This window comes from Tachyglossus aculeatus, chromosome 22 (assembly GCF_015852505.1).
Source record: "Tachyglossus aculeatus isolate mTacAcu1 chromosome 22, mTacAcu1.pri, whole genome shotgun sequence".
Classification (NCBI taxonomy): Eukaryota; Metazoa; Chordata; class Mammalia; order Monotremata; family Tachyglossidae; genus Tachyglossus; species Tachyglossus aculeatus.
In genome coordinates this window covers 8,458,857-8,486,235 of record NC_052087.1, presented here as the reverse complement: position 1 = coordinate 8,486,235, position 27,379 = coordinate 8,458,857, and the positions used below count along the sequence as shown (strand labels likewise).

The window sequence follows — 27,379 nt, the reverse complement described above, 5'->3', positions numbered from 1 at the left end:
ATGAGACTAAATATACAAAGTGTTAGCTTCTGGTTAACAAGGAGTGGGGAAGAGGACCTCCTGTTAGACTTCACTTTCAGGATTTCAGCTCTGGGAAGTTCTGTTGACAGGAATGCATTTCTTTGGAACTGGGCCCTTCAGGTATTGACCGCATCACCATTGGACCACCCCTATCCTATGGATTTCCAGAAGTAGGGATGAAGTTGTTTGAATTGGACTCCCAACCTTGTTCTTCTCAGATGTCTGACCAGACACGAGAATCCAGATCTACTGGAGCTTAAAAAACTCCCCAAATGAGGTTTTGCTGACCTGCCAATTCTTGGAAGCTACACTGCCTCTCTCACCTCTCCTCCCTATAAATCTTGCCCATTCCTGTCCCCACTCCCAAGCCAAAGAGCTGACTCCTCTGCCCACAGAACTCTTCTTTCTTTAAAACAAGGTGTAAAAATAATATCACAACCACTGCTGTACAAAACGTTTATTACACTGTAAAAGCTGTAGACCACATCTGCATTGCTTCATGCATTGTGCTCAGAAGGGTGAACATCAGAACATTTCCAAGAACATTCCTACTTTTTCTCCTGTTATTTTTATCTACTTTTTCCAAATGGCCAAAACATAGTAGAAATGAGAAGTCATTTTGAATATAGACCTTCAAATGCCTCTGGGGAGAAAATGCAGGGATGTTTTCTAATGGAGTAAAAAAAATCCAGATATGTGAGTGAATGAACTTGGGAGATTTCAACTATGGTGAATTTAAAGTAAATGGAGCTTATATAACGTGCACAATGTCTGCAGCTCAGAGGTCTCATTTCACCTGCGCCGATGCCTATTTTAACCTAAAGAGAGGCCTTTTGATTGATTACTTGCATGATGGAACTGGCATTGATAAACACCTGGGACAATACAATGACTTTATCAGACCAATGCCACCTTTATGAAAGGTTGAGTTTCTTTGGTTCTTTATTCATTCAAATTAGTTTATTTATTCAAATGTTTATAGGCTTAGACATCAAGAGTTGATTGACACATTAAAGACTTGCTCTGGATAGAATGTTTGGTGAGTTGACTTTTGTTCTCGATCCTTAGCACACTGGCTACTGATAGAAATATACAGTATATACACGTGGAGATTATAAAAATACATTTTATTTATATCTGACTTTTTTAAATACCAAAAATCTCACATTTTGAGAGATCAACCAGCATACCAGAAGGTTTTTCAATATTTAATGTCATCTAAGTAAGGACCACCTTTGAATGGTCCATGGCACAGTTCTAGTCTCTCTAGAATGGGATTTCGGCTCTGAAAAAATATATGTTTGAAAAGTCTGTGCTTTGACATTTTGGCCCTTCTATTCCAATCAATACTGATCCTAGCCCCTCCAGGTAAAAACTTGCCAAAAAAGCTAAACCTCTCTTCCTTCCTCATATCAGTAAAGACCAAAGAAACTCAATACAAGAATGATATGATCAGATCAGGCAATCAGCATATACCACTGAGAGAGAACATGTGAATGTTGAAAATGATATTCCCCATTAACCTCAACTCACATCTGTCCAACTGCCCCTTTCTCCCTTCTCTTGCTCTCGGTTCTTAAGTTATGAATCACTTGAAAGGCCTAAAAGCATCCCATTTGGTCCAGGATTGCTTTGTATTTATGTATTTATTTTATTTTGAGCAGTTTTCCTGAATCCCTCAACTCTTTGAGAGGAGGCTGCATTCTCCAAATGATGAAAAAGGCATCGTTACATTAGCTCAGACCGTCTGCGGTATTCGGCAAAAAAGCTCAGTCCCATTGACATTAGTCCATTAGTTCATTAAATTCACTCACTTACCTTTTAACCTAATTCACCATATTCCTACAACAGAGCGTTCCTCTACGCCCAGGGTGAGAATTTAAGTGCTCATTTAATCGCAGATAAAGTCTAGCCATTTCTCCCATGTCCGTCATTCATTCAATCATATTCACTGAGCGCTTAATGTTTGCCAAGCACTGTACTAAGCTCTTGGGAGAGTACAATATAACAATAAACAGACACAGTCCCTGCCCATAAGTCTTCACCTCTTGGCAACATTACCTGGACTTTATTGTTGGAGAGAGTTCGAGAGCTCCACACTAAACAGAGGTTTCCTTGTAAAAGGAGATTCACTTGTTGCTGCAGGAAAGAGAGATGCTGGTTTCTCAGATTCGTTTCAATGAGGGGCAAAGAAAACAGACTCATATAACTGGTTTTCATTCTTCAGGTCCCAAAAGCTTTTGACATCCAGTCCCTCCGGATTCGGTCTTCTGGGGTGTTCGCCCTCTCCAAAGTGACAACACGTTTTCTTGTCTCAACAAGGGACTTACCAAATCCTGTAGATGCCAATTATCCCAAAACAATCAACCCTCTCCACCATCCTCTGTTTTCTGGCTTTTGTATATTCGGTGGGATAAAGAGTTGGGACTATTTACAGTTGGGCGACTATTTATATTACGGCTTCTTGTCAAATTGGCCTTAAACATGATCTTGAAAAGAGGAGGGCCGAAGTCATTTGGCTAGATTCGGTTCCCCATTTACAGAGTCCTGAAATGACTTAAACTAGCATTACAATCACTACTGAATGGGAATACAGTCCAAAGCATTACTGCATTGCCTTTTATCACGGAAATATAGCTTCAACATGCAGAGGACTTTGTAGACCAAACTACTTGTTTCCCTCTGATAATGTACCAAATGTGTCCTCAGACAGAAATCTATTGAGTCGTGTCTCTTGTGACAAAGTTTTCTAAGAGACCCAGCGACCCAGACCACAAATTCAACTCTTAGGAGTATCTAATGCATAATTCCTATTGTTGGGTAGATCTTGGTCCTGCAAGCTGGGCAGTGTGAAAAGAGTTCTGGTATTTGGAGTTCCCTCAGTTTCACAGGGACCCAATTGTTCCACTTTTCAGGAAGTAGGAAAGTCTAACCTCCACCTTGCTCCCCTCACAAATCCCAACAGGTCTGAATGGAGAACCCGGATCCAGGGCTTGATTCCTCATCTGGGTCGAGTTCCGGCATGATGATCCGGAACCCAGGAGATGAAGCGTCCTTCCTTCAGTCACCTGACCCTCTCCGACCCTCTAGACCTGGAACTCGAACATGTCGGTTTGTTTTTTGGCCAGTTTGGCGACCTCCTCCCTGATGGCCTTCACCAGAGCTGCCGTGGAAATGTTGGTCAGAGGGCTGTCGGCGGAAGGGTTTTCTGCCAGGCTTTGCTGAGAGGCGGCGCTGGAGGGCAGAGGAGGCTGCTCCAGGCTCGGGTGGAGGTTGCTCGACTGGCTGTACTGACAGGGCAGTCTCGAGGGGGAGTTCTGTTGGTAGCGCGACCGCGGGTAAGCCTCGATGTATCCGGGGAGGGGAACCTGTGGGGATAAGGCAGACAGAAGGATGGGGCCTCGGGTTACACACGCAATGGGGAACGACAAGTAGTTCCATTTACCCTCCGTCTTACCGTGATTCACGCTTCATAAGTCTCTTTCTCCCAGGTGGATTTTTGGGAACACGTTCCAGCAAGGCATGAGACCCATTTTACAAGCTAAGGAAAGAGCCTGTCTACTTATTCTATTGTACTTTTTCTGTTGAGAAGCAGCATGGTGTATCAAGGAGCAACATGGTGTAATGGATAGAACATGTGCTTGGGAGTCAGAAGGTCACAGATTCTAATCCCGGCTCCGCCACTTGTCTGCTGTGTGACCTTGAGCAAGTCACTTTACTTCTCTGTGCTGCAGTTACCTCATCTGTAAAATGGGATTGAGAGTGGGAGTCCCACCAAGACAGGTACTGTATCCAACCTGATTTGCTTGGATCCACTCTAGCACTTAGTACAGTGCCTAGAACATAGTAAGCACTAAATGAATACCTTTATTATTATTATTATTATTATTACTCCCCCAATTGCTCACTATGGTGTTCTGCATACTGTAAGTGCTCAATAAATACCATCGATGGATTGAATGATCGAGGTGCTGATGGTTGAAACCCTGCTATTTAATCAAAGGTTTTACTCACCTTAGAGCAATGGGTGAGGGGTCAGAGACCAAATCAGTGAGATGAAGGCACAGTGAGAAGGTTAGCTCTAGAGGAGCATAGTGTGCAGGCTGGGTTGTAGTGGGAGAGTAACGAGGTGAGGTAGGAGGGGGCAAGGTGATCGAGTGCATTAAAGCCAATGGTGAGTTGTTTTTGTTGGATGTGGAGGTGGATGGGCAACCACTGGACTTTCTTGAGGAGTGGGGAAACATGGCCTGAATGTTTTTGTAGAAAAATGATCCGGGCAACAGAGTGAAGTATCGACTGGAGTGGGAAGAGACAGGAGCCTGGGAGGTCAGCAAGGAGGCTGATGCAACAATCCAGGCAAGATAGGATGAGTGAGTGTATTAATGTGGGAGCAGTTTGAATGGAGAGGAAAGGGTGGATTTTAGCGATGTTGTGAAGGTGGGATTGTGAAGGTGGGACCAACAGGATTTAGTAACGGACTGAATATGTAGGTTGAATGAGACGGATGAGACAAAGATAATGTCACTGTTATAGGTTTGTTGGACAGGAAGGATGGTCGTGCTTTCTACAGTGATGGGAAAGTCATGGGGAGAACAGGATTTGGGTGGGAAGATAAAGAGTTGGACACATTGAGCTTGAGGTGTCCGGAGGACAGGCAAGTAGAGATGCCTTGAAGGCAAGAGGAAATGTGAGATTGTAGAGTGTTTAGCAGTACTGACAGAGGCCTGACTCTTGGCTGGACCAAATCTCCCAAGTGCTTAATACAATGTCCTGTTCACAGTAAGTGCTCAATAAATACCACTGATTGATTGAAGTCCCATAACCTAAATTTTATGTTTTCACTTAACATGAAGAATAATACTGGAAAAATCCTCATGGACACCTCATTCATCTAAGGTCTCAGACTGCCTTACACATCTAACAAGTGGGATGCAGTGTGGTTTAGTGGGAATAGCACAGACCTGAGGGACCTAGTTCGAATCCTAGCTCCACCACTTGTCTGCTGTGTGACCTTGGGCAAGTCACTTAACTTCTCTGAGCCTCTGTTTCATCATCTGCAAAATCCTCCTTCCTCAGACTTAGACTATGGGACAGGGACTGTGTCCAATCTGATTATCTTATATCTACCCCAGCTCTTAGTACACAGCTTGGCACACAATAAGTAACAATAATGATAATAATGATAAGAATAATGGTATTTGTTCAATGCTTACTATGTGCCAGGCACTGTACTAAGTGCTGGGATGGATACAGCAAAGCAGGTTGGGCACAGTCCCTGTCTCACATAGAGCTCACAGACTTAGTCCCCATTTTACAGATAAGGTAACTGAGGCAAAGAGAGGTGAAGTGACTTGCCTAAGGTCAGACAGTAGATAAGTAGCAGAGCCTGGATTAGAACCCATCTGTCTGACTCCCAGGCCCGTGCTCTAAAAACAAACAAACACAAGTTACTGGCTATTTTCTCCACTACATTATCTACCAGCTAAAGTCATTGTTTAATTCGATGTGGAAATTATGATCCAGGATTTACCACCAGATACCATGGGGAAAAGTTTTCCCGACTCCTGCCGGACCATGGCTGGCATACCAGAGCCAATTTGCTCCAGGGCAACAGGGAGAACCACAGGATTTCCAAGTCAATTTGGGATTCCTGAGTTACATTTCAGCATTCAAATGAAAAATGACGGCAGTCCCACCAACAGACTTCGGCACTCGAGAAAACATCCCAGACACCCGGGAACCAAGAGGGCCCGAGGGTTATCAAATTGAGGGAAGAAACATTTCTATTTCCCTCCTCCTTAAAACTGGATTGTGGGGGCAGCCCGTTGTGGAGTATGACACTAGAGGACACTGTTTCACTGCTTTCCTGAGCATTCAGTGAAGAACTCAGGTAATTAGCTCATCTTCTGCAGCAGCTTCTCAGAGGAAAGCAGGAAAGAGGCTCTGAAAGCAGCAGCAAGGCCCCGCTCAGCCTTTTTCCACATTTGGCGATAGCATGTCCTCCACGGCTGATGTCTTATCCAATTTTTTTTTTCCCTGTGGTATCTGTTGAGTGCTTACTATGTGCCAGGCACTGTACTAAGTGCTAGGGTAGGTTGATCACAGTCCCTATCCCACATAGGGTTCACAGTCTTAATCCCCATTTTACAGATGTGGGAACTGGGGCACAGAGAAGTTAAGTGATTTGCCCGAGGTCACACAGCAGACAAGTGTTTTGTTGTCTGTCTCCCCCCAACGAGGCTGTGAGCCCATTGTTGGGTAGGGATTGTCTCTATCTGTTGCCGAACTGTACTTTCCAAGAGCTTGTTACAGTGCTCTGCACACAGTAAGCGCTCAATAAATATGATTGAATGAATGAATGAAAGTAGAGAAGCCGGGATTAGAACCCAGTTCTTCTGACTCCCAGGCCCATTCTCTATCCACTAGGCCATGCTGCTTCTCTACCCATTTGGGGAATGTTACCTGAGCAGGGAATATCTACCAGCTGTGTTATATCGTACTCTCCCACGTGCTTAGTCCAGTGCCTGGCACATAGTAAGAGCTCAACAAATACCATAGTTGAGGATGAGGATGAGGAGGAGGATGATGATAACACTGAGGCTGTGGACCAGTTGGGCTATTTTATCTATTTCACCTCTCTAAAGGAACCAGCCAGATGCCAGGCTAAGTTTGACTCTGATAAAAGTGCCTTACCGAGTCAGCCCACTGTCCCGGTAGTTCATTCTCTCCCGGGTATGCCATCCAGGCCTGGTTCCGGTAAGACGCGGGGGGCGTTGGGATGAAGTAGCCTGTGAACCCAGGGCGATGTGTAGATGGGATGGCAAACACCGCTGGCACGGTATTACCTGCATGGAGTCGGGTTGCGAAAGAACATTAAAACAGACTCATTTCCCTTGCTTCCCAAGGCGACTCCATCTCTAGGCAACGTTCCCCTAAAAGCCTACTTCATTACCTCTGAGACCTTGGCACCAGCCTTGGGATACAGGCAACCAGGTTTGCCCTTGTCGGTGGTCTGGAGCCCATGCAGGGAAAGAGGGAAACACTTTCTCTTCTGCCTCTAGGACAACTTCCCCACCCTCCTGTGCCACATCCCCCCAAGTAAAGAGGGGTAGGAAATTGTGGTGTGATCTGGCTCTATGCCACCCTTGCTCAAACCAGCTTCCTTCAAAACGTCACTCTCGAACCAGGACTGGGGTCATTATACCACTAGCCTCATTGAGAAATCAAGGCCAAATGATACAGTCACCTCGGTAGTGTTTTTGTGCATGTGTGTTTGTGCCCGTGTACATGTGTGGTTTGTGTGTGTGTGTGTTTGTTTGAGTGTGTGGAGAGGGGCAGGGGACACCTCTGACTCCTATGCCAGTCCCTTCATCAAGATGGCATGCATACTGAATCTCAGGAATTGTGGCTTTTGGAACCCAGAGAGCTGGACCCTTCTCTAAAGCCAATGGGTGGCATCTCTACCAATTGGGATCCGCTCAGGGCTTGAATTCCAGTTCTGGCTGCTCTGCTTTTGGTGTTCTGGAAAATAAATTGCCATTCTTTTATTCTTGGGCATCACCCAGCTTGCAAAGTTCACACGAACACCATCATCTTCATCACCTTTGATGGAAATGGTTAAAAGGATCGAACCGAGAGTTCAAGTCATCTCCGTGAATCGACCCTGAGTGTGCCAGGGTCCTGACATCTGGAGCCAGGTGGCCTTAGGGATGGATAGAAAATGGGACGAGAGCAGGCCCTAGCCAGGAGAACCATTTCTGCTCTGTATGCTGGGTATGTGCTGATGCTCTTGGGATCCAAATGGGCTTAGTTTGGGGGCCGGCAGAGGGAGGCTGGCTATTCTTGGGACTCCCCCAGGGCCCCGCCTCCTGGTAAAAGCATATGGGGGCTGGCAGGTCCTCTCACCTGAGTAGTTTAAAGCGGACTGATCCAGAGGGGCCACAGAGACTGGGCTTCTTGAAACTGGGACAAATGATGCCCCATCGTGCATCTGGGCCTGCTCCGGCCCACTGGGCTCAGGCACTCTCGTCTTGCTGCCGATGTCTGAAGTCGACCTGCACCCGGGCAGACGGCCATTAGTCACCCAGTCTGTTCGGCCCCAGGATGTCCGGCGCTGACCACTGGACCACCCACACAGTCCACCGATGACCTGACAAGGCAGGCCGAGGCACTGCTGAACCCTGAGTGGGTGGTTCGGGGCTGAAGAAGCATCAGACCCAACGCATCTTCCCCTATTTCAGGTTTCTCCACCATCCAAATTGGATTTCAGGGTCTCAGGCAGCCTCCCGCCCCGGCTTCCCCAGGGGTTTGTTAGGATTTGATTTGCAAACTGAAGTCAAGGTCAGCCTGAGCATTAAGACCAGCCAGCGGGGAAGGGACCTGAAGGGCAGACCAGATCCCAAGGCTGAGACTTTTTAAAGTTTTCAAGGGCAATTCTCCCTAATGAGAGACTCAGATGTCTCGCCAGCCCCGGAAAATTCAATTTGCCCATTAAAACGAGCAGGGTATCTAGAGGAACACCTTAGCCAGTCGTGTTTGGGAAGGGAAGATATGACATCACCGGCAGCCAATGAGAAGGCCCCTTGGGCTCAGTGCTTTTCCACCCCCCTCCCCGTAGTCCAGGGTGTCGAAGAAGTGGGAGTAGATGTTGCAATTCACAGGGACCTACAACATGTAGTCCAGTTCGCTCCAAACCCCTGGGAAGTAAGATAAATGGTTGGGAATCGCCCACTGGGTGGAGAGCTCTACTGCCCCAGGAAGCTGAGGCCAGGTGGCCTTACAGATGGATAGAAAATGGGATGAAAACAGACCCAAGCCTAGAGAATAGTTTCCACTGTGTGAGTTGGGTGTGCTCTGGATCCTCTCGGGATCTGATTGGGCTTGGTTCTGGTGAGGGGCGAAGGGAGGCTGGCTATTCCCGCTGCAATGGGTCACCTGGGAAACCTCTCACTTCCCACTCCATGGAGTGGTTCTCCTCCCACTTCTCACACCCCGGTCCTCGGCTCCTGGGCAAGGAGAAGGCGGGGACACAAATGGAACTCCAGGGTCTCTTCCCAAATGAGGGTCCACGAGCAGTGGGGTTTGGATCTCGGAAAGCCAAGTTGGAGCTGCCTCTCTGACTGAAGCCCATGGAACAGGGGACCGGAAAGGAAGGAAGGGGAGATGCTGCTTTTTATTTTATCCAGGATGCCGCTGGGTGGGATGCACAAGGCAAAAGGAGCAGCAGGGGTGGGAGAGCCTCCCCACTCTTGGGGAGACCAGGGCATGTTGGAGTGGGTGGAGAAGGGGGAGGAAGACTCACTGCCTCACAGGCATGGGTGAGGGTCTGCCTCTTCTCACAGATACAGGAATATCTAATCATAGGCTTGATTGGGGAGAGCCCAGCCAAAGGCACATTGTTTTGCCAGTGTTCAGTACAATGCCCGCTCCTCTCCCCAGAGCCCCCCCGCCCCCACCCATCATGGATCGGGACTCTGATGGACCCTTTAGGAGCCTCCACTCTTCTTGGAAGTACTAAAGAAAGGGTCACCCCAGGTCTCTGCCATCTGCTCTGGCTGCCTCTAAGTTTCCAGTCCAATTTTCAGCCCATGAGGACGGGGTTCATACAGTCCTTAACAGCTGGGGTTGGGCTCCCAGAGGCCGTGTCTTGCCAGTAGATTTTTCTGTCCCAGAAGGAAGTCAGCCTGCCCCAACTCTGTCCAAATGTGGGATGAAGGCAGCCTGGCTCCTGCTTGGCTCATTTGAAGAAGGTTTGACATTGTGTTCACTGCTCGGTGATCACCTTCCTTCAGAAGGTGCTCTCAGGATAAACAGGAAGGGAATCTAGTGGGAGTCCCCCTGACTCTGCCTCAGGGACCTCTTTGAGCCAGAAGTGCCTCAAGCCTCCAGGCTGACCATCGCAGCACTCTGCAGTTGGGCGACATTGCCAGATAAAGCAATCAAACAACCCGTTACCTTCTGAGAGATGCCACGGCCACGGGACCAGTCCGGGGAGGAACAGGGGGCGGGGGGGACCCCATAACCATCTCAGGAAGCTGAGAAAACCTGTAAGCCTGGTAAAAGATACAAGTGAAAACTTCTTCACCAAACGCGTAGCCTAGAAGCACACCCACTCCGTCCCTTTCAAAAGGAAAGGAAAACTTCAAAGGAGTAGAGTTGTTCAAATTCCTTGGCCTTGACCTTGGGCCATCTGCAGAGTTCTTGTTCCCTGACACTTCCTTCCTTACAAGAGGAAATACACCTCTTATTCAGGATTTACTTCAATGGAGCAGAACCAGTAGGCTTAAAGGGAGCCGACCAGCTTAAACCTCAAGGAGGATTTAGCTCTTACTATACTTTGACACAGAATCACGTTCGTCTGATGCCTCCAAGGGGAGATAACCGTGTACTGTCCTCTGACAAAGAGAAAATATTTTAAAGCTGCTAAATACAGAAGACCCTTAAGAGCTGAGAGGCAGTCTGCCCTATTCATTCGTTCATTCAAGAGTATTTATTGAGCATTTACTGTGTGAAGAGTACTGTATTAGGCACTTGGGAGAGTACAATAAAACAATAAACAGACACATTCCCTGTCCATGGGACTGGGGGACAGGACACTTTGGTTTGAATCTCAGCTCTGTCACTAGTCTCCTGTGAGTTCTTGGGCAAGTCACTTAATTTCCCTGGGCCTCAGTTTTCTTATCTGTAAAATGGGATGACAGATTATGTGCCCCAAATGGACAGGGACTATGCCGGATGTATTACCTTGTTATCTACCCCCTTGTTTAGCACATAGTAAGTGCTTAATAAGTTCATTCAGCAATAAAAAGGAGCCAAGAGGAAACTTGCTTTTGTCCCTATCCATCCTTGGTTCCTGATACCCTTGAGAAGTGTGACTCAGCCAACACTGCTAAATGCTTGCCTCTCCTCCAGCCCAAGCATCTACTCAGAGAAGCCTAGCTTTCATCAAGCTGGATCTGACCAGCTTCCCACTGAATCGAGCAGTGTCCCTGGGTCAGCATCTGAAAAAATGCTCCCTCACTCCTTTAGGGGTGCCTCGGAAGCCACCACAACCAGAGTGAGAAACGGAGGCCTTCTGAGAGTGGGGTGGTGATGGTGTCGGCAACCATACAATAAATGGTCATAGAGTGACTGAGCCAGTTGAGGAACGGCACTACCAACAGTGCAAGCTCCCCATGGCAGCTTCCGGGATGCTGTTCCCAGAGTGCTCTGGGAATCTCCAGAGGCATGGATTTTAACCACTGCTGATCACACGCCAGGCCTCTGTCTCTTCACCAGAGGGCCATATGACTCCTCCAAGTTCCTGCCTCACCCGCATCGCTGTTGATGATAATTGTGGTATTTGTTAAGCACTTACTATATGCCAGGCACTGTATTAAGCTCTGGGGTGGATACAAGCTAATCAGGTTGGAAACGGAACCTGTCCCACGTGGGGCTCACAGTCTTAATCCCCATTTTATAGATGAGGTAACTGAGGCATGGAGAAGTGAAGTGATTTGTCCAAGGTCACACAGCACGCAAGTGGCAGAGCTGGGATTAGAATACAGGTCCTTCTGACTCCTAGGCCCATGCTCAATCCACTAGGCCGTGCTCATTGTTCTCAACCCTCTGCGTTCTCCTCTACTGGACTGCCATGCTGCCTCCCTTGAATCCTGCACTGGCTCTTCTCCACATCGCCACAGAATCCCCATTCCACCCTGCTTATGATATAATGGTACTTGTTAGGCACTTACTATTTTCCAAGCACTACTCTAAGCACTGGGGTAGATATAAACTAATCAGGCTGGACACAGTCCCTGTCCCACATGGGGCTCACACTTGTAATCTCCATTTGACAGAGGAGGTAACTGAGGCCTAGTGAAGTGACTTCCCCAAGGACACAAAGCAGACATGTGAAAGAGCTGGGTGATTCATACAGCCTCGGAAGACTGAGAGAAGCAGCCACAGCCTGGCATCACTCCCTCAACACCTCACTCACTGGGCCGTGGTGGTGACTGTGGCTTCTGAACCACTAGCAGCCTGAAATTCTTCTCTTTGAGACTCATATCCTTACTGAGCTTTGTTTTAGTCTTTATGTTGCCTTAGTGTTTTGTTTCATCTCTCCTTATGTGTCTGTCACCAGTTCCCTTTCCCCCTATTTATTTTTATATTGTGAGCCACTGAGGCAAAGGGACTGTTGTCCAATTCCCACCTATGTATTCTCTTCCAGAGGTTAGTACAGTGCTCTGCACACAGTAAACACCTATTAAATACTATTACCATTAGTACTTATTCATAGATTATGAGCTTCTTAAGAGACAGGCTCCCCCCCACAACACACACACACACCAGCTGAGGAGTAGCATGGCTTAGTGGGGGACAGGTGTGATTTAGTGGAAAGAGCAAGGACCTAGGAGTCAGAAGACCTTGGTTCTAATCCTGACTCTGCCACGTGCCTGCTGTAGGACCTTGGGAAAGTCACTCAACTTCTCTCTGCCTCAGTTACCTCATCTGTAAAGCAAGGATTCAATGCCTGTTCTCCCTCCTACTTGGACTGTGAGCCGTGTGAGACAGGGACTATGACAGGGACTATAATAATAATAACAATGGTATTTGTTAAATGCTTACTATGTGCCAAGCACTGTTCTAAATGCTGGGATAGACACAAGGTGATCAGGTTGTCCCACGTGGGGCTCACAGTCTTACTTCCCATTTTCCAGATAAGGGAACTGAGTCACAGAGAAGTGAAGTGACTTGCCCAAAGTCACACAGCAGACAAGTGACTGAGGCAGGATTGGAACTCATGACCTCTGACTCTCAAGCCCGGGCTCTTTTCACTGAGCCACATGAGAAGTAGCATGGTCTAGTGGATAGAACACAGGTCTGGAAGTCAGTTGGACCTGAGTTCTAATCCTCGCTCCAGCACTTCTCTGCTGTGTGACCTTGGGCAAGTTGCTTAACTTCTCTGGTCCTCAGTTACATCATCTTTAAAGGGGAATTAAGACTGTGAGCCCCTGTATGGGCCAGGAATGGTGTCCAACCCAATTTGCTTTTATCCACCCCAGCGCTTAATACAGTGTCTGCCACATAGTAAGTGCTTAACAAATTCCACAATTATTATTGTCTGACCTGAGCCTCTTGTATCCTCCCCAGCACTTAGAACAGTGCTTGACACAAAATAAATGCTTAACACATCATCATTATTACTATTATTTTCCTTTCTTCCCATCTCCATCCTTCAGGCACCTCCTTCTCCAACCTGTTGGTTAAGTCTATTATTCAGTTCCACACGGCTGGACACTGTTCATGTTGATCCCATGTTCCCATGCCGTCTCCCCCTCTGGACTGCAAGCTTGTTGTGGGCAGGGAATATGTCTGTGTATTGTTGTATTGTACTTTCCCAAGCACTTAATACAGTTCTGTGCACACAGTAGGGGCTCAACAAATACAATGGAATGAATGAATGAATGCGGACGGTCTCCGCACTTTCTCTCATCTCTTCTACCTGATACCTTTATCCAAACATGACGCTGAGAAAAATGTTTAGGTCACTGGCAAAGACCCTTAGCAGCACTCAAGGTACCTAAGTGGGGCTCAGCATTGTTTCTACCCAGTTTCCATTTGTAATAGAAGATCCAAAGGCAGATGAACTGCAGAGCAGAGGTTCAAAACGTGAGTGGTCAGGCTGCAATATGGGTATAATTAGGATGGCCTTCACTTGGTCCTCGGTGTCCAACCCTAAGGATTCAATTACGCCATGGCAGCTGTTTTGTGATAAGGCAATCCTAGCAGTGGCCCCGGGTTGCCACCATTTTGATCTCTTTCCCAATTCCACAGCTAGGTTATACTACACTGGCTTGAGGAAAGAGCCAGCACTGTTTGATTGCTTTCTGCAATCCACAGCTAGGTTACACTGTGCTGGCTTGTGGAAAGAGGATTTGCAGCCTTTAGGCATTTTTGAGCTCTCTCCCTTCCCTTGAAAACAGGCACCACATGCCTCGCTGGCAAGAAACCCTCCTGATACCCAAAGCCTTTAAATTTCCCTCTGCTTCTGCTAGCCATTCCTTTACATATCCCATTTTAGGTGACCTGGTTTTCAGAAAAGACACTTCACTTTCCACCCCGTGAGGCATCAGAAGGAATCATTTCACCTTGAACGTTATATGGGGGAGTTTTGAAAGAAAAAAAAAAAAACATTTTGTGGAGCTTCTCCATGATCTTTGTGCCCCTCAAGGGGATATCTGCTCTCTTCATCTGTTGCTCCCCATTACGCTTTCTTCATTCCAACCAACCACGTTCTAACTGTACTTGGCTCTCAGCTGTCCTTTTTCATCCCCTGGTTGACATGTTTCTCCGGCATCGAGCTCTGTCCCTTCATATCCCTCAGGCCACATCTCTCTCTCTTTGTCCTTAAATCCCTCCTCCTCCTCCCAAAAACCTTCCTTGATTAATTCCCAACACGCCACGCCACATCAGCCTAACAGACATCTCAGCACTGAGGTATTTACCAATAGCCATTCTCCTCAAACAATCAATCAATCAGTAGTACTTACTGAATCTCAAAGAGCACTGTACTAAGTGCTTGTAAGGGTACCACAGGGTTATCAGAAACAGTCCTACTCTTAAGAAGCCTATATTCAATTTTCCATTCAATTTCTGATTTCTCGAGCTGAAAATAATAGTATGTCTCCCCCATTAGATTGCAAACTCTGTTTGGGCAGAGAACTTGTCTCTTGCTTCTACTGTACTTTCCCCAGAGCTTAGTACACTGCATTGCATCTAGTGGACTTTCAACTGCTGCTGCTACTATTATTACTATTACTACTGAGGACATGAGGGGAGGAGAGAGGGAAATATGGGCTCCAAATATAAGATCGCTGCTTCTTTCTGGAATTCTTGACTTTTTCTGGCCTGCCCTCCTTCTTCTTCCTTTGCAGAACTTCCCTCTCCTTAAAATTGTGCTTCTCCATGGATCAGTTTCCAGCAAGCGTGGAGACTCAAGCTGATTTTCCAGGATTTAAAGGAAACTCCTATGAATCCTATGAACTCCTAAGCATGGACTCCTGGTAGTAACGATGGTATTTGTTAAGCACATACTATGAGCCAAGCATTGGGTAGATACAAGGTAACTGGGCACCATCCTTGACCCACATGGGGTTCACAGTCTAAGTGGGAGGGAGGATAGGTATCTAACACTCATTTTACAGATGAGGAAAATGAGGCAGAGAGAAGTTAAGTGACTTGTCCACGGTTACACAGAAAGCAGGTGGCCAAATGGGATTAGAACCCAAGTGCCTTGATTCTCAAGTCTATGCTCTTTCCATTAGAACACCCTGCCTCAATAGCTCATGAATGGTAAGAAAGGAACATAATTCAAAGGAAACTGAGTACAGGTGACCTAGGAGCATTTTTCTACAAAAATGTTCAGGACATGTCACCCCCCTCCTCAAAAAACTCCAGTGGTTGCCCATCCACCTCCATAGCAAACAAACCTCCTCACTACTAGCTTTAAAGTACTCCATCACCTTGCCCCCTCCTACCTCATCTCACTTCCCTCCTCTATAACCCAGCCCAAACACTTCGCTCCTCTAGTGCTAACCTTCTCAATGTGCCTCAATCTCCCCTGTCTTGCCGCCAACCCCTAGTCCACGTCCTGCCTCTGGCCTAGAATGCCCTCCCTCCTCAAATCTGACAGACAATTAGTCTCCCCTCCTTCAAACCCTTATTGAAGGCATATCTCCTCCAAGAGGCCTTCCCACTTTTCCCTACTTTTCCTCATCTCCCACTCCCTTCTGCATTGCCCTTTGCTCTTCCCCCTTCCCAGCCTCACAGCACTTACATTCATATCAATAATCTTATTTATTTGTATTGATGTCTGCCTCCCCAACTCTAGACTGTGAGCTCATTTTGGGCAGGGAATGTCCCAATCCTTCCTTGGTTCCTAAGTCACTGGTGAGCCTCTGCAGTTAAGGAGTAGCTTTTTGTCACATTACCAATACAGTAGGCTACTATTAGTACACTTTACATACAGTACACACTTAGTACAGTCCTCTGCCCACAGGAGGTACTCAATATGGTACTCTACATACAGTGGACACTCAGTACAGTACACTCAGTGCACTGAGAAGCAACATGGTCTAGGGGAAAGAGCACGGGCCTGGAATCAGGTGACCTGGATTTTAATACCGGCTTTGCCACTTTTCTGCTGTGTGTTGTAGGGCGAGTCACTTAACTTCTCTGTGTCTGTTAGTTCATCTGTACAATGGGGATAAAAACTGAGCTGTACGTGGGACAGGGATTGTGTCCAACCTGATCACCTTGTATCTACCCCAATGCCTGGCACATAGTAAGTGCTTAACATTTACCATAAAAAATACAGTGTTCCAATCATAGCAGGCACTCAGTACAGTGCTCTGCACACAGTAGAAATTCAGTACCGAGCTTGGCACTCAGTACATGCTCTTCATACAGTAAATGCTCAGTAAAATACTGCTGGTGATGATGATAAAATTATTACTATTATTATGGTATTTGTCAAGCGCCTTCTATGCGCCAGGCACTGTACTAAGCACTGGGGTGGATACAAGCAAATCGGGATGGACACAGTCCCTGTCCCATGTGGGGCTCACAGTCTCAAGCCCCATTTTATAGAGAGGCAACTGAGGCATGAGAAGTGAAGTGACTTACCCAAGGTCACACAGCAGACAAGTGATGGAGCAGGGATTAGAATTCATGATCTTCTGACTCCCAAACCTCTGCCTTATCCACTACGCTAAACTGCTTCTCTAGATAAAGGTAACAGGTTCAGAGAATTGAAGTGATTTGCCCAAGCTCACACAGTAGACAAGTGGAGGATCTGGGAATGGAACTCATGACCTTTTGACTCCTAGGCCCATTTTCTATCCACTATGCCATGCTACAGATAATAATAATAAAATAATAATGTAATACATAATCACATTGTAATTATTTTGTAATTTGTTACGTGCTTACTATGTGCCAAGCGCCATACTAAATTCTGGGGTAGATATGAGATGGGGCTTACAGTCTAAGTTGGAGGGACAACAGAAATTGAATCCCCATTTTACACGTGAGGGAACTGAAGCACAGAGAAGTGAAGTGATTTGCCTAAATTTCCACAGCAGACAGGTGGTGGAACCAGGATTAGAACCCAGGTTCTCTGACATCCAGGCCACGATCTTTTCAGTGGGCAAAACCACTTCCGATGATGATGATGATAACAATGATGATGATGACAGGTAGACACCATGTGTCTCAGCAAAACAGTCTGGGTCTGCACTCGACAGTTCTCAAGGTGAGCTGAAGGCTGACTACTCCCGTGTGAGCAAGGAACGGAACTTACCGGCCGCGGCAAACTGTACTGGTACATTTCGGGCCTGTACGTGGGCACCCACTGCACCCCTCCCCTCGCTCGGGTCATGGTGCCCGGGGCGCTGGTCACCACCTCGGAATACGGTAAGTGCTGGGCTGGGCTGTAAGGGTCTTGGGTCCGGTTCTGCCCTCCGTGGCCGGCGGAAGCCAGGCTGAACGCCTCTTCCAGCAACATGTGCATCTGCTGGCGAACTTCGTCGATGGACGGCTGGGAGCTCAGAGTTGAGGTCTCCGAGTGGCCTTTAACCTGGCGAGATCTCATGAAGCCCCGAGACTCATTGACACGGTCAACGTTCGTTTCTTCTATAATCTCGGGCTCGGTCTGCAAGAGAAGAACCAAGATCCGATCAGTAGAATCACTGGTGAAGCAGCATGGTGTTGTGGATGGAGCACAGGCCTGGGGGTCAGAAGATTTTGGGTTCTAATCCCAACTCCACCACGTGCCTGATGTGTGATCTTGGGCCAGTCACTTACCTGCTCTGTGCCTCAGTTACCTCATCTGTAAAATGGGGCTTGAGACTGTGGGACAGGGACTGTGTCCATCCGATTTGCTGTTATCCCCCCCAGTACTGCCTGAATCACAGTAAACTCTTAACAAACTCCATAATTATTATTATTATTATAAGCCCAGAAACGTGGATTTCTGATATAATGTTTTTTCCTGATTTTGATCTTTTATCACCTCTTTTTTTTAAAAATAAGGGTTTTTCCCTACGGTTTCATTGGTTCCACAAGGCTTTTATCCTCCTCACCAAGGTCTTCCTTGCTAGTTTACGACTTGGTCATATTTCAACATCCTTTCAACTGTCTCAGTAAGCCTCTGGAGCCACCTGAATAACCATTAAGAGTGAAAGTCACAACCCCAGATATAGGGTAAATAAGGATGGTTGGGAAAGGTTTTTCCATGCAGGCAGCATGTTTCTCTGTCAGTTGTAAACCGCAATGGATGACACATCTCCCTCAAAGGGTGTCAGGAAAACTAATTGGCTGATGTGTAAAATACCAGGATATGCACCGAATGGTATTTCTATTTGCTTTCAAATGGGCTGCTAGCTTTGTTTGACTATAGTGAATCCATCTTGTAAAGGACATTTATATTTTCAAATTCAACTAGCCTCGGGCAAATTGATTCGCTCATTGACCATTGATGCCTACTGCTGCCTTATTTCCTTTAGACTTTCATCTGTTTTTTAAGGCCACCAGCAATAAATACACTACGCTTAGCTTTAAAACTTCCCCAAGTCAGACATTTGGAATTCTGGCAGCTGAGCTAAAATTTTTATGCTTCTAAGATGTGTTATAAATTTCCAGTAAATTATAGACATATCATTTCATTTACACATCAGTGCTTTGCTATTAATAATAGGACATTAAAATTAATAATGCTATGATTTCCTGTTTATTTGGCTTCTCTAAAGTGCAAAAAGGAGCTTCACTTCTAGCTCCTCGTTATCCTCAAATTTCTTCTGGCCAAGGATTTTCAATCAATCAATCAATGGTATTTATTGAGCACTAACTGTGTACAGAGCAGTGTATTAAGCATTTGGGTGAGTACAACAGAGTTAATAGACATGTTTCCTGCCTTCAAGGAGTTTACTCTGCATTTCAAAGATGGAAAAACTGGAAAGTTCAGTGGCTTGTTCATGGAGTCCCAGTCTGTCAATTGGTTCATTAGGAGAAGCAACAAATCAATTAATCCTTCAATCAACAGTATTTATTGAATGCTTACTGTGTGGAGAACAATACTAAGCACTTTCAGAAGAAGTAGGGCTTAGAGGAAAGAACACAAGCCTGAGAGTGAGAGGATTTGTGCTCTAACCCCAGCTCATCCACTTGCCTTCTGTGTAACCTTAGGCAAGTCACTTAGATTTTTCTGTGCCTTGATTTATTCATCTGTAAAATGGTCCAGGTTTCTAGTGTGGATTTGTCATCGATAAACCAGGATATGATATAAGTTTTTTTAAAAAAAGGCTTTAAATGGAGGTCAGGGAAATATAGTCCAGCAGGTGGAAGATTCAATTAGGAGACAGATGCCCTCTAATAAATCCTAAAAAACAATAAGTGTGGTATTTGTTAAGTTCCTGCTACAGGGAAGCAATGTGACCTACAGGAAAGACCACAGGCCTGGAAGTCAGAGGCCATGGTTTCTAGTCCTGGCTCCACCACTTCCCTTTTGTGTGACTTTGGCCAAGTTGCTGAACTTCTCTGGGCCTCAGTTCCCTCGTCTGCAAAATGGGGATTTTTCTCCCTCCTCCATAGACTGTGAGCTCCATGTGAAGCAGAAGTTGTGACCGACCTGATTAACTTGTATCCACCCCAGTGCAGAGAACAGTGCTTGACACATAGTAAGCATGTAACAAATGCCACAATTATTATTAATAATTATTTTTACTTCATTAATTCATTCAATCATATTTATTAAGCATTTACTGTGTGCAGAGCACTGTGTGCCAGCCACTATATTAAGCATTGGGGTAGATTCAAGATTAACAGGTCAGACAGTTTCTGTCCCTCATGGGGCTCCCAGCCTATGTAGGAGGGAGGTTATTTAGTGAGTAGCAGCTTGGCCTAGTGGATAGGCCAAGAACACAGGCCTGGGAGTAAGAAGGACCTGGATTCTAATCCCAGCTCCACCCCTTGTCCGCTGTGTGACTTTGGGCAAGTCACTTTACTTCTCTGTGCCTCAGTTACCTCATCTGTAAAATGGGGATTACGACACAGCCCCATGTGGGACTGTGTCCAACATTTTTTTTTTAAAAAAAGGTATTTGTTAAGTGCTTACTATGTTCGAGGTACTATACTAAGTGTTGGGGTAGATACAAATAAATCGGATTGAACACAACCCATGTCCCACATGGAGCTCACAGTCTCAATCCCCATTTTTCAGATGAGGTAATCACAGAGAAGTGAAGTGATTTGCCCAATCGATACCTCCCAGTCCTCCTTCTGAGGCTGTGAGTCCCACGTGGAACAGGGATTTTGTCCAACCTTATTACCTTCCCCAGCGCTTAGTAAAGTGTTTGGCATGCAGCAAATGATGAACAAATACCACAATTAGTATTCTTATAATAAAAGGTACATTGTTATGTAACCTTGCTCTAGACCTGGGTGAAAAAAAATTAGTATAATTGTACATTTGGGAATCTGCAGTATTCTCAGGATGACTGTGGAAATTCCCATCGGGCATGACTTCTGGTGGGGATATGATTCCAGGAAAAGTGCCCAGGGAACTGAGCAGAAGCTTGAACATATGGAGCTGGGTTTATGATTGCCTACCATAAAATCTATATGCGATACAGGAGTAACAAAAATGTCATTCACAATGTATCACTGCCCCTCTGAAAAACCTTCAGGGCTACCCATTTCTTTCTGCTTCGGACAGGAGTTCTGGAGCATTAACTTGCAGGGGCTTTCCCAGCTCTCGCTTTTTTTAAAAAATGATATTTATTAAGTGCTTACCGCGTATCAAACACTGTTCTAAGCGCTGAGGTAGGTACAAGTTAGGTCAGACACAGTCCCTGCCCTGCATGGGGATCATTGTCTAAGTAGGAGGCCATCAGTTAACCCCATTTTACAGTTGAGGAAACCAAAGCATAGAAAAGTTAAGTGACTTGCCCAAGGTCACACAGCAAGCAGTTGGCAGGATTAGAAGCCAGGTTCCTTTGACTCCCAGGATTGTGCTTTCTCCACTGGACCACACTGCTTCACCTGTTTTCTTCACCCACTCCTTCCCAGATCTTTGCTGAATTAACCTTGTGATTGCTCCTTGCTGGCAGCCCATCCAACACCAGAAAGTGTGATACCAGCAGTGGAGAAAAAGAGGGACTGAAGCATTCCCTCCAAACCCCAGGAAGGGATATTCCAACTTCTTAAACTGTGCCCATTGGATGAAGACATCTTCCTGGTAGAAAGCATGTTTGTGGACAGTCATATAAGGGGTAACTTGGCTTGGAAGTGAAGGAGTAAGACCAAAAGAAAAGAAATTATTATTTTTTAAATAGTACTTGTTAAACGCTTTCTACGTGCCCGCCACTGCTCTAAGCGCTTGAGTACTCTGCCACTTATCCGCTGTGAAAACTTGGGCAAGTCCCTTCACTTCTCTGTGCCTCAGTACCCTCATCTGTAAAATTGAGATTAAGACTGTGAGCCCTACGTGGGACTGAGTCCAACCTGATTAGCTTGTATCCACCCCAGGGCTTAGTACAGAGCCTTAGTACACATAGTAAGCACTTAACTAATGCCCTAAACAAACAAAAACTCTGCCTGACCTCCAACCCACACCTAACACACAAACCTATCTCTGAGACAAACATGCTCTGGTTGAGCGGCAATCCAGGTGGTGGACCCACCACTTTCTCGTTGTGTGATTTCAGGCAAGTCACTTCCCTTCTCCGTGCTTCAGTTACTTCATCTGTAAAATGGGGATTAAGATTGTAAGACCCAAGTGGGACACGGACTCAGTCCAGCCAGATTATCTTTTAACTACCCCAGCGCTTAGAACTATGCCTGGCACATAGTAAGTGATTAACAAATACCACTAAAAAAAGATGGTGGCAGGAAGTTTAATCATTTATGCTGAGCGAAGCTGGATTAATCTACAAGCTTGTCAAGTTGAGAGGAAGGCCAGGAACTTGGCCTCTTGGTGACTGCCTAGGGACAAACTAATGGCAGCATGAAAAAATTTTAGCGGGTCTCCATTTTTTTTAATGGCCCCAAAGCTACCCGACTCATTAAGCAGCTAATGAATTGGGGACTAGCGACTCAGACTTTGTGTCATAATTCGATGCAGAGGAGCTGAAGAGCATTTAGATCACCTTGTGCAAACAGAGGGGTTTCCATGCAAGATCGTGCCCATATTCACACAGATTGTGTTCCAATGGGTCCAGCACAGCAGCTGCTGCAATGCCCCCTTCCCCTCACTGCAGTCTCCCCTACACCCCCTCACAAAAATCACTGCCCAGATGCCCACAGTAGCAGCAAGGTGAGGAATCATGTCTGGGAGTTGTAGGCAGGGAACGCATCTACCAACTCCATTGTTTTGAATAATAATAATAATAATAATAATAGCATTTGTTAAGCACTTACTATGTGCAAAGCACTGTTCTAAGCACTGGGGAAGATACAAGGTGATCAGATTGTCCCACGTGTGGCCCACAGTCTTCATCCCCATTTTACAGATGAGGTAACTGAGGCACAGAGAAGCAAAGTGACTTGCCCAAAGTCACACAGCTGACAATTGGCAGAGCCAGGATTTGAACCCATGACCTCTGACTCCCAAGCCCATGCTCTTTCCATTGAGTCACGCTGCTTCTCTAACTCTCCCAAGTGCTCAGTACAGTGCTCTGCACATCATAAGTGCTTAATAAATACCATTGATCGATTACTTCTCATTCATTCATTCAATCATATTTATTGAGTGCTTACTGTGTGCAGAGCACTGTACTAAGAGCTTGGAAAGTACAATTTGGCAACAAATAGTGACAATCCCTACCCAACAATGGGCTCACAGTCTGGCCCACCTGGGGCAATTCCCAGTGCCAAGCAATCACTGCCTCCTCCATAACATGGTTAGTGATCAAGCAATCAATCAATTTATGGTATTTATTGAGAGCTTACTATGTGCACAGTACTATACTAAGCACTTGGGAGAGCACAATACAACAGAATTAGCAGACATGTTTCCTGCCCATAATGATCTTGCAGCCTAGATGATGCATTGTTTTTCTTCTGCAAGAAAGGACATGCGTCTCCCAAAACCTCTCTGAAGCCCTAAGTAACTAGCAACAGCATTGGGAACTCTCCTTCAGTAAATTTCACTCCTGCAGCTTTCATCCCTGACTGAGAGGGATCCCTGAACTTACCCTAAGCTCAGCCCTAAAGGACTGCTATGCTTCCCAAAGCAGCTCTGCTGTGGGCAACCCTCCCACAAATCCTGCTAGACCACCCTACTTTTTTTTTAATGGTATTTCTCAAGCACTTACTCTGTGCCAGACACTGTACAAAGTGCTGGGGTAGATATTAATAATAATAATAATGGCATTTATTAAGCACTTACAATGGGCAAAGCACTGTTCTAAGCACTGGGGAGGTTACAAGGTGATCAGGTTGTCCCATGGGGGGCTCACAGTCTTAATCCCCATTTTACAGATGAGGTAACTGAGGCACAGAGAAGTTAAGTGACTTGCCCAAAGTCACACAGCTGACAATTGGCGGAGCTGGGATTTGAACCCATGACCTCTGACTCCGAAGCCTGTGCTCTTTCCACTGAGTCACACTGCTTCTCGTGAGGTAACTGAGACACAGAGAAGTGAAGTGACTTGCCAAGGACACCCGACAGACAAGTGAGGAAGACTGGATTAGACCCCATGGCCTTCTGACTCCGAGGCCCGTGCTCTATCCACTCCACCATGCTGCTTCCCATCCCCTATTCTCTACCCTGCAAACATCCCCCACAGCACTTATGAACATAACATTATACTAACTTGCTTCCCCTATCAGTATTTTATTTTAATATCTGTCACCCTGCTTGACTGTAAGCTCCTTCATGGCAGGGATCATCTTTACTTATTCTAATGAACTTTTCCACATGCTTAGTTCAATGTTTTGTGCTCATTAAGTGCTCATTAAATACCATTGTGCTTGTGTGTGCGTGCGCGTGTGCATGTTTTCCAGGAATTGAAACTGAGCCAGTACAACCATCAGAAATGGTTGGAACAGGCTCTTCAAGAAGACTCTGATACCAAGAAGGAAAAACGAAAATAGCACCAGGCACTGTGGGTAGGAAATAGAGCACTGCAGGAAGAGGCAAGGTTTACGTGTATTATACTCTCCCAAGTGCTTAGTTCAGTAATTTGCCCATTATTATTGTTATTATTATTATTGTTATTATTATTATTATTGTTATTATTATTATTAGTTTCAGACACAGGGAAAACCATCAGGAAATAAATGGTCCAAAGATGATCTGCATGTCCTGGCAAACGATTAGTAAATTGTCTCTCATTCTTATCTTTTTTTTCTTCTGTTTTCAAACATTCACCAAACCCAACAATAGGAGGTCCCTGGAACTCAGCTAAGTGCATCTGAGTCCATGCTGTAGGTATGCAATAATGTGTAAGCGCTCAACAAATACCATGATTGACTGACCGACAGATGCGCCGGATTTGAAGGGGAATGTTTGGGACATCTCATTCTCCGATAACCCTGATAAACCCCATTAAGAACCTTACTACCTAAACCTTCATCACTGGACCCTGATGTTGATCTATGTTCACATTTTTTCTTAATGGTTCTGCCCTTGACCCAAGCTTCACTTTTCCAGAAAGATGCCTTTCTAATATCCTTTCCATGCACCTGTCGGCCTTGGGAATTACGCTACAGTAATTCTCTGCTCCCTGGCCCTGGGTTCACCATAAGCATAGACAGGATTCACACACCATTCTTCCGGACAGCAAAATAGCCACGTGTGTTCAGGACTGAGACTGCAGCGGTGAAACACTTTGGTGCCTTTGGCGGCTCCTTTGGATGCCACAGAAAGCAACCTGAAGGAAATTCCAGTAGCATGTGTCCCTTCCCAGTGGAAAGTATCCTGACACAGCTTAGTTATATTGCCTAATTAAGCCTCCCGCCTTGCAGGGCAAGGATTCAACCAGACAGCTCACAGTGTGAAAACAGAACTGTATTAAGGGTGGGAAAATACACACACACAGCATGCCCTCACTTAGATGCACTTAGCTGACTTCCTGGGATCTCCTCTTGTTGGGTTTTATGAATGTTAGAAAACAGAGGAAAAAAAAGATAAGAATGAGGGACAATTTATTAATAGTCTGCCAGAACACACAGATAATCTTTGGACCATTTATTTCCTGATAGTTTGCTCTGTGTCTGGTACTAATAATAAAAACAAATTATGATTGTAGTATTTGTTAAGTGCTTACTCTGTGTCAGGCACTGTACTGAGCACTGGGGGTGGGGGGAAAAGCAAGTAAAGCAGGTTGGACACAGTCCCTGCCCCACATGTCTTACTCATATGTCAAGCTCACTGTCTTAGTCCCCATTTTACAGATGAAATAACTGAGGCACGGAGAAGTGAAGTGACTTGCCCAAGGCCATACAGCAGGTGGCAGAGCTGGGATTAGAACCCCTGACCTTCTGATTCCCAGGCCCATGTAGCTCTCCCATCTTGTGAGCACCATCCACTTCAGGTTTTTGGTCCCTGAACACTGTCCCCTCTAAGAAGAGTGACCATTATTAGATCTACGGAAGGCAGACATAGAGATGTTCCCGACTTTGCCTGAATTTGGCTGGACGTGCAATTGTGATATCCGTTAAGCACTCTCCTTGGGCCAGGAACTGTACAAACAGCTTGGTAATAATAATAATGGTGGAATTTATTAAGCGATTACTATGTGCAAAGCACTGTTCTAAGCACCGGGGGGGTTTCAAGGTGATCAGGTTGTCCCATGGGAGGCTCACAGTCTTAATCCCCATTTTACACATGAGGTAACTGAAACACAGAGAAGTTAAGTGACTTGCCCAAAGTCACACAGCTGACAATTGGCAGAGCCGGGATTTGAACCCATGACCTCTGACTCCCAAGCCCGTGCTCTTTCCACTGAGCCACGCTGGGTAGCTACAAGACTATCAGACACTGAGAGGCAGTTTGGCCTAGTGGATAGAGAACACAAGCCCGGGAGTCTGAGGGACTTGGGTTCTAACCCCACTGTGCCACTTGTCTGCAGTGTGACCCTAGACAAGTCACTTCACTTCTCTGGGCCTCAGTTACCTCATCTGCAAAATAGGGATTAAGACTGTGAGCCCCATATGGGACATGTTCAGCTTGAATCTACGCCAGCGCTTAATACACTGCCTGGGACACAGTAAGTGCTTACCAAATATCATTAAAAAAGTTAACCCCATCCCACATGGGGCTCACAGTCTGAGAACAGGTATTTAATCCCCATTTTAAAGAGGATGTAATTGTAATATTATTTGTTAAGTGCTTACTGAGTGCAGAGAACTGAACTAAGCACCGGGAAAGAATACACAGGTGGAAATTAGATACAGATTCTGTCCCTCGAGGGGTTCACAAGCCATTCATTCAATCATATTTACTGAGTTCTTACTGTGCGCACAGCACTGTACTAAGCGCTTGGAAAGTACAATTCAGCAATAAAGAGAGAGACTCCCTGCCCACCCAGGGCTTACAGTCTAGAAGGAGCCTACAATCTATGAACAGTTGAGGCAATAGACGCATAGGTAAGAGTTAAATGAATTTCCCAAAGTCACCCATTAGGCAAATGCTGAAGCTGGGATTAAAACCCAGGTCCTTCTGGCACCCAGACCAGAGTTCTTTCCATTCTGATTCTCGTAAATTGTCACATTTTTCAGAAATCCAGCCGAACTGGCTCAAATTAGAGTTTTTCCTCCAGGGGCACCTTCTCGAGGCAGAGTACTGTACTGATTTTCTACTGTGTGCTAACCACTGTACTAAGTTACCCTTTCAAATCTCTGGGAACACGGAAGTTATGTTTCAGGCCATTCAACCGAGTGTCAGAAGCCAAGGCAGTGGAAGGCTGAGAACTTCAAATAAAAATACCAGACATAGAGTCATCCAGTGGTAACTGAGAAAGTTTAGTGGCTTAATGGAAAGAGCATGGGCCTGGATGTCAGAGGACTTGGGTTCTAATCCCAGCTCTTCCAGTTGCTAGCTGTGTGACCTTGGGCAAATCACTTAACTTCTCTGTGACTCAGTTTCCCCAACTGTACAATGGTGAGTCAATACCTGTTCTCTCTTCCACTTAAAACTGTGAGCCTCATGCAGGACTGGGCCTGTGTCCAACCTAATTGAATTTTACTTATTCCAGTGCTTAGAACACCATTTGACACATAGTAAGCACTTAACAAGAACCATCAAACAAACGATGCTGTATCTATACCAGAGAGGAGACAGAATAACTACTGAATGGTGTGAGCCCGTTGTTGGGTA

The 27,379-nt window shown here is 45.9% G+C and overlaps 1 protein-coding gene across 1 annotated transcript in view; it reads right to left on the bottom strand.

The window, feature by feature from the left end:
* Positions 1-463: 463 nt before the first annotated feature.
* The window catches only part of KIAA1549L (KIAA1549 like), a gene marked incomplete at its 5' end in the record, with an annotated part of 207,429 nt that continues 180,513 nt past the window's right edge, over positions 464-27,379 (bottom strand). The window contains 5 exons of the mRNA XM_038764237.1: positions 464-3,389; positions 6,715-6,866; positions 7,927-8,075; positions 9,976-10,073; positions 17,363-17,713. Coding sequence (XP_038620165.1) covers positions 3,108-3,389; positions 6,715-6,866; positions 7,927-8,075; positions 9,976-10,073; positions 17,363-17,713 — 1,032 coding nt within the window. The remainder of the gene's footprint in view (positions 3,390-6,714; positions 6,867-7,926; positions 8,076-9,975; positions 10,074-17,362; positions 17,714-27,379) is intronic.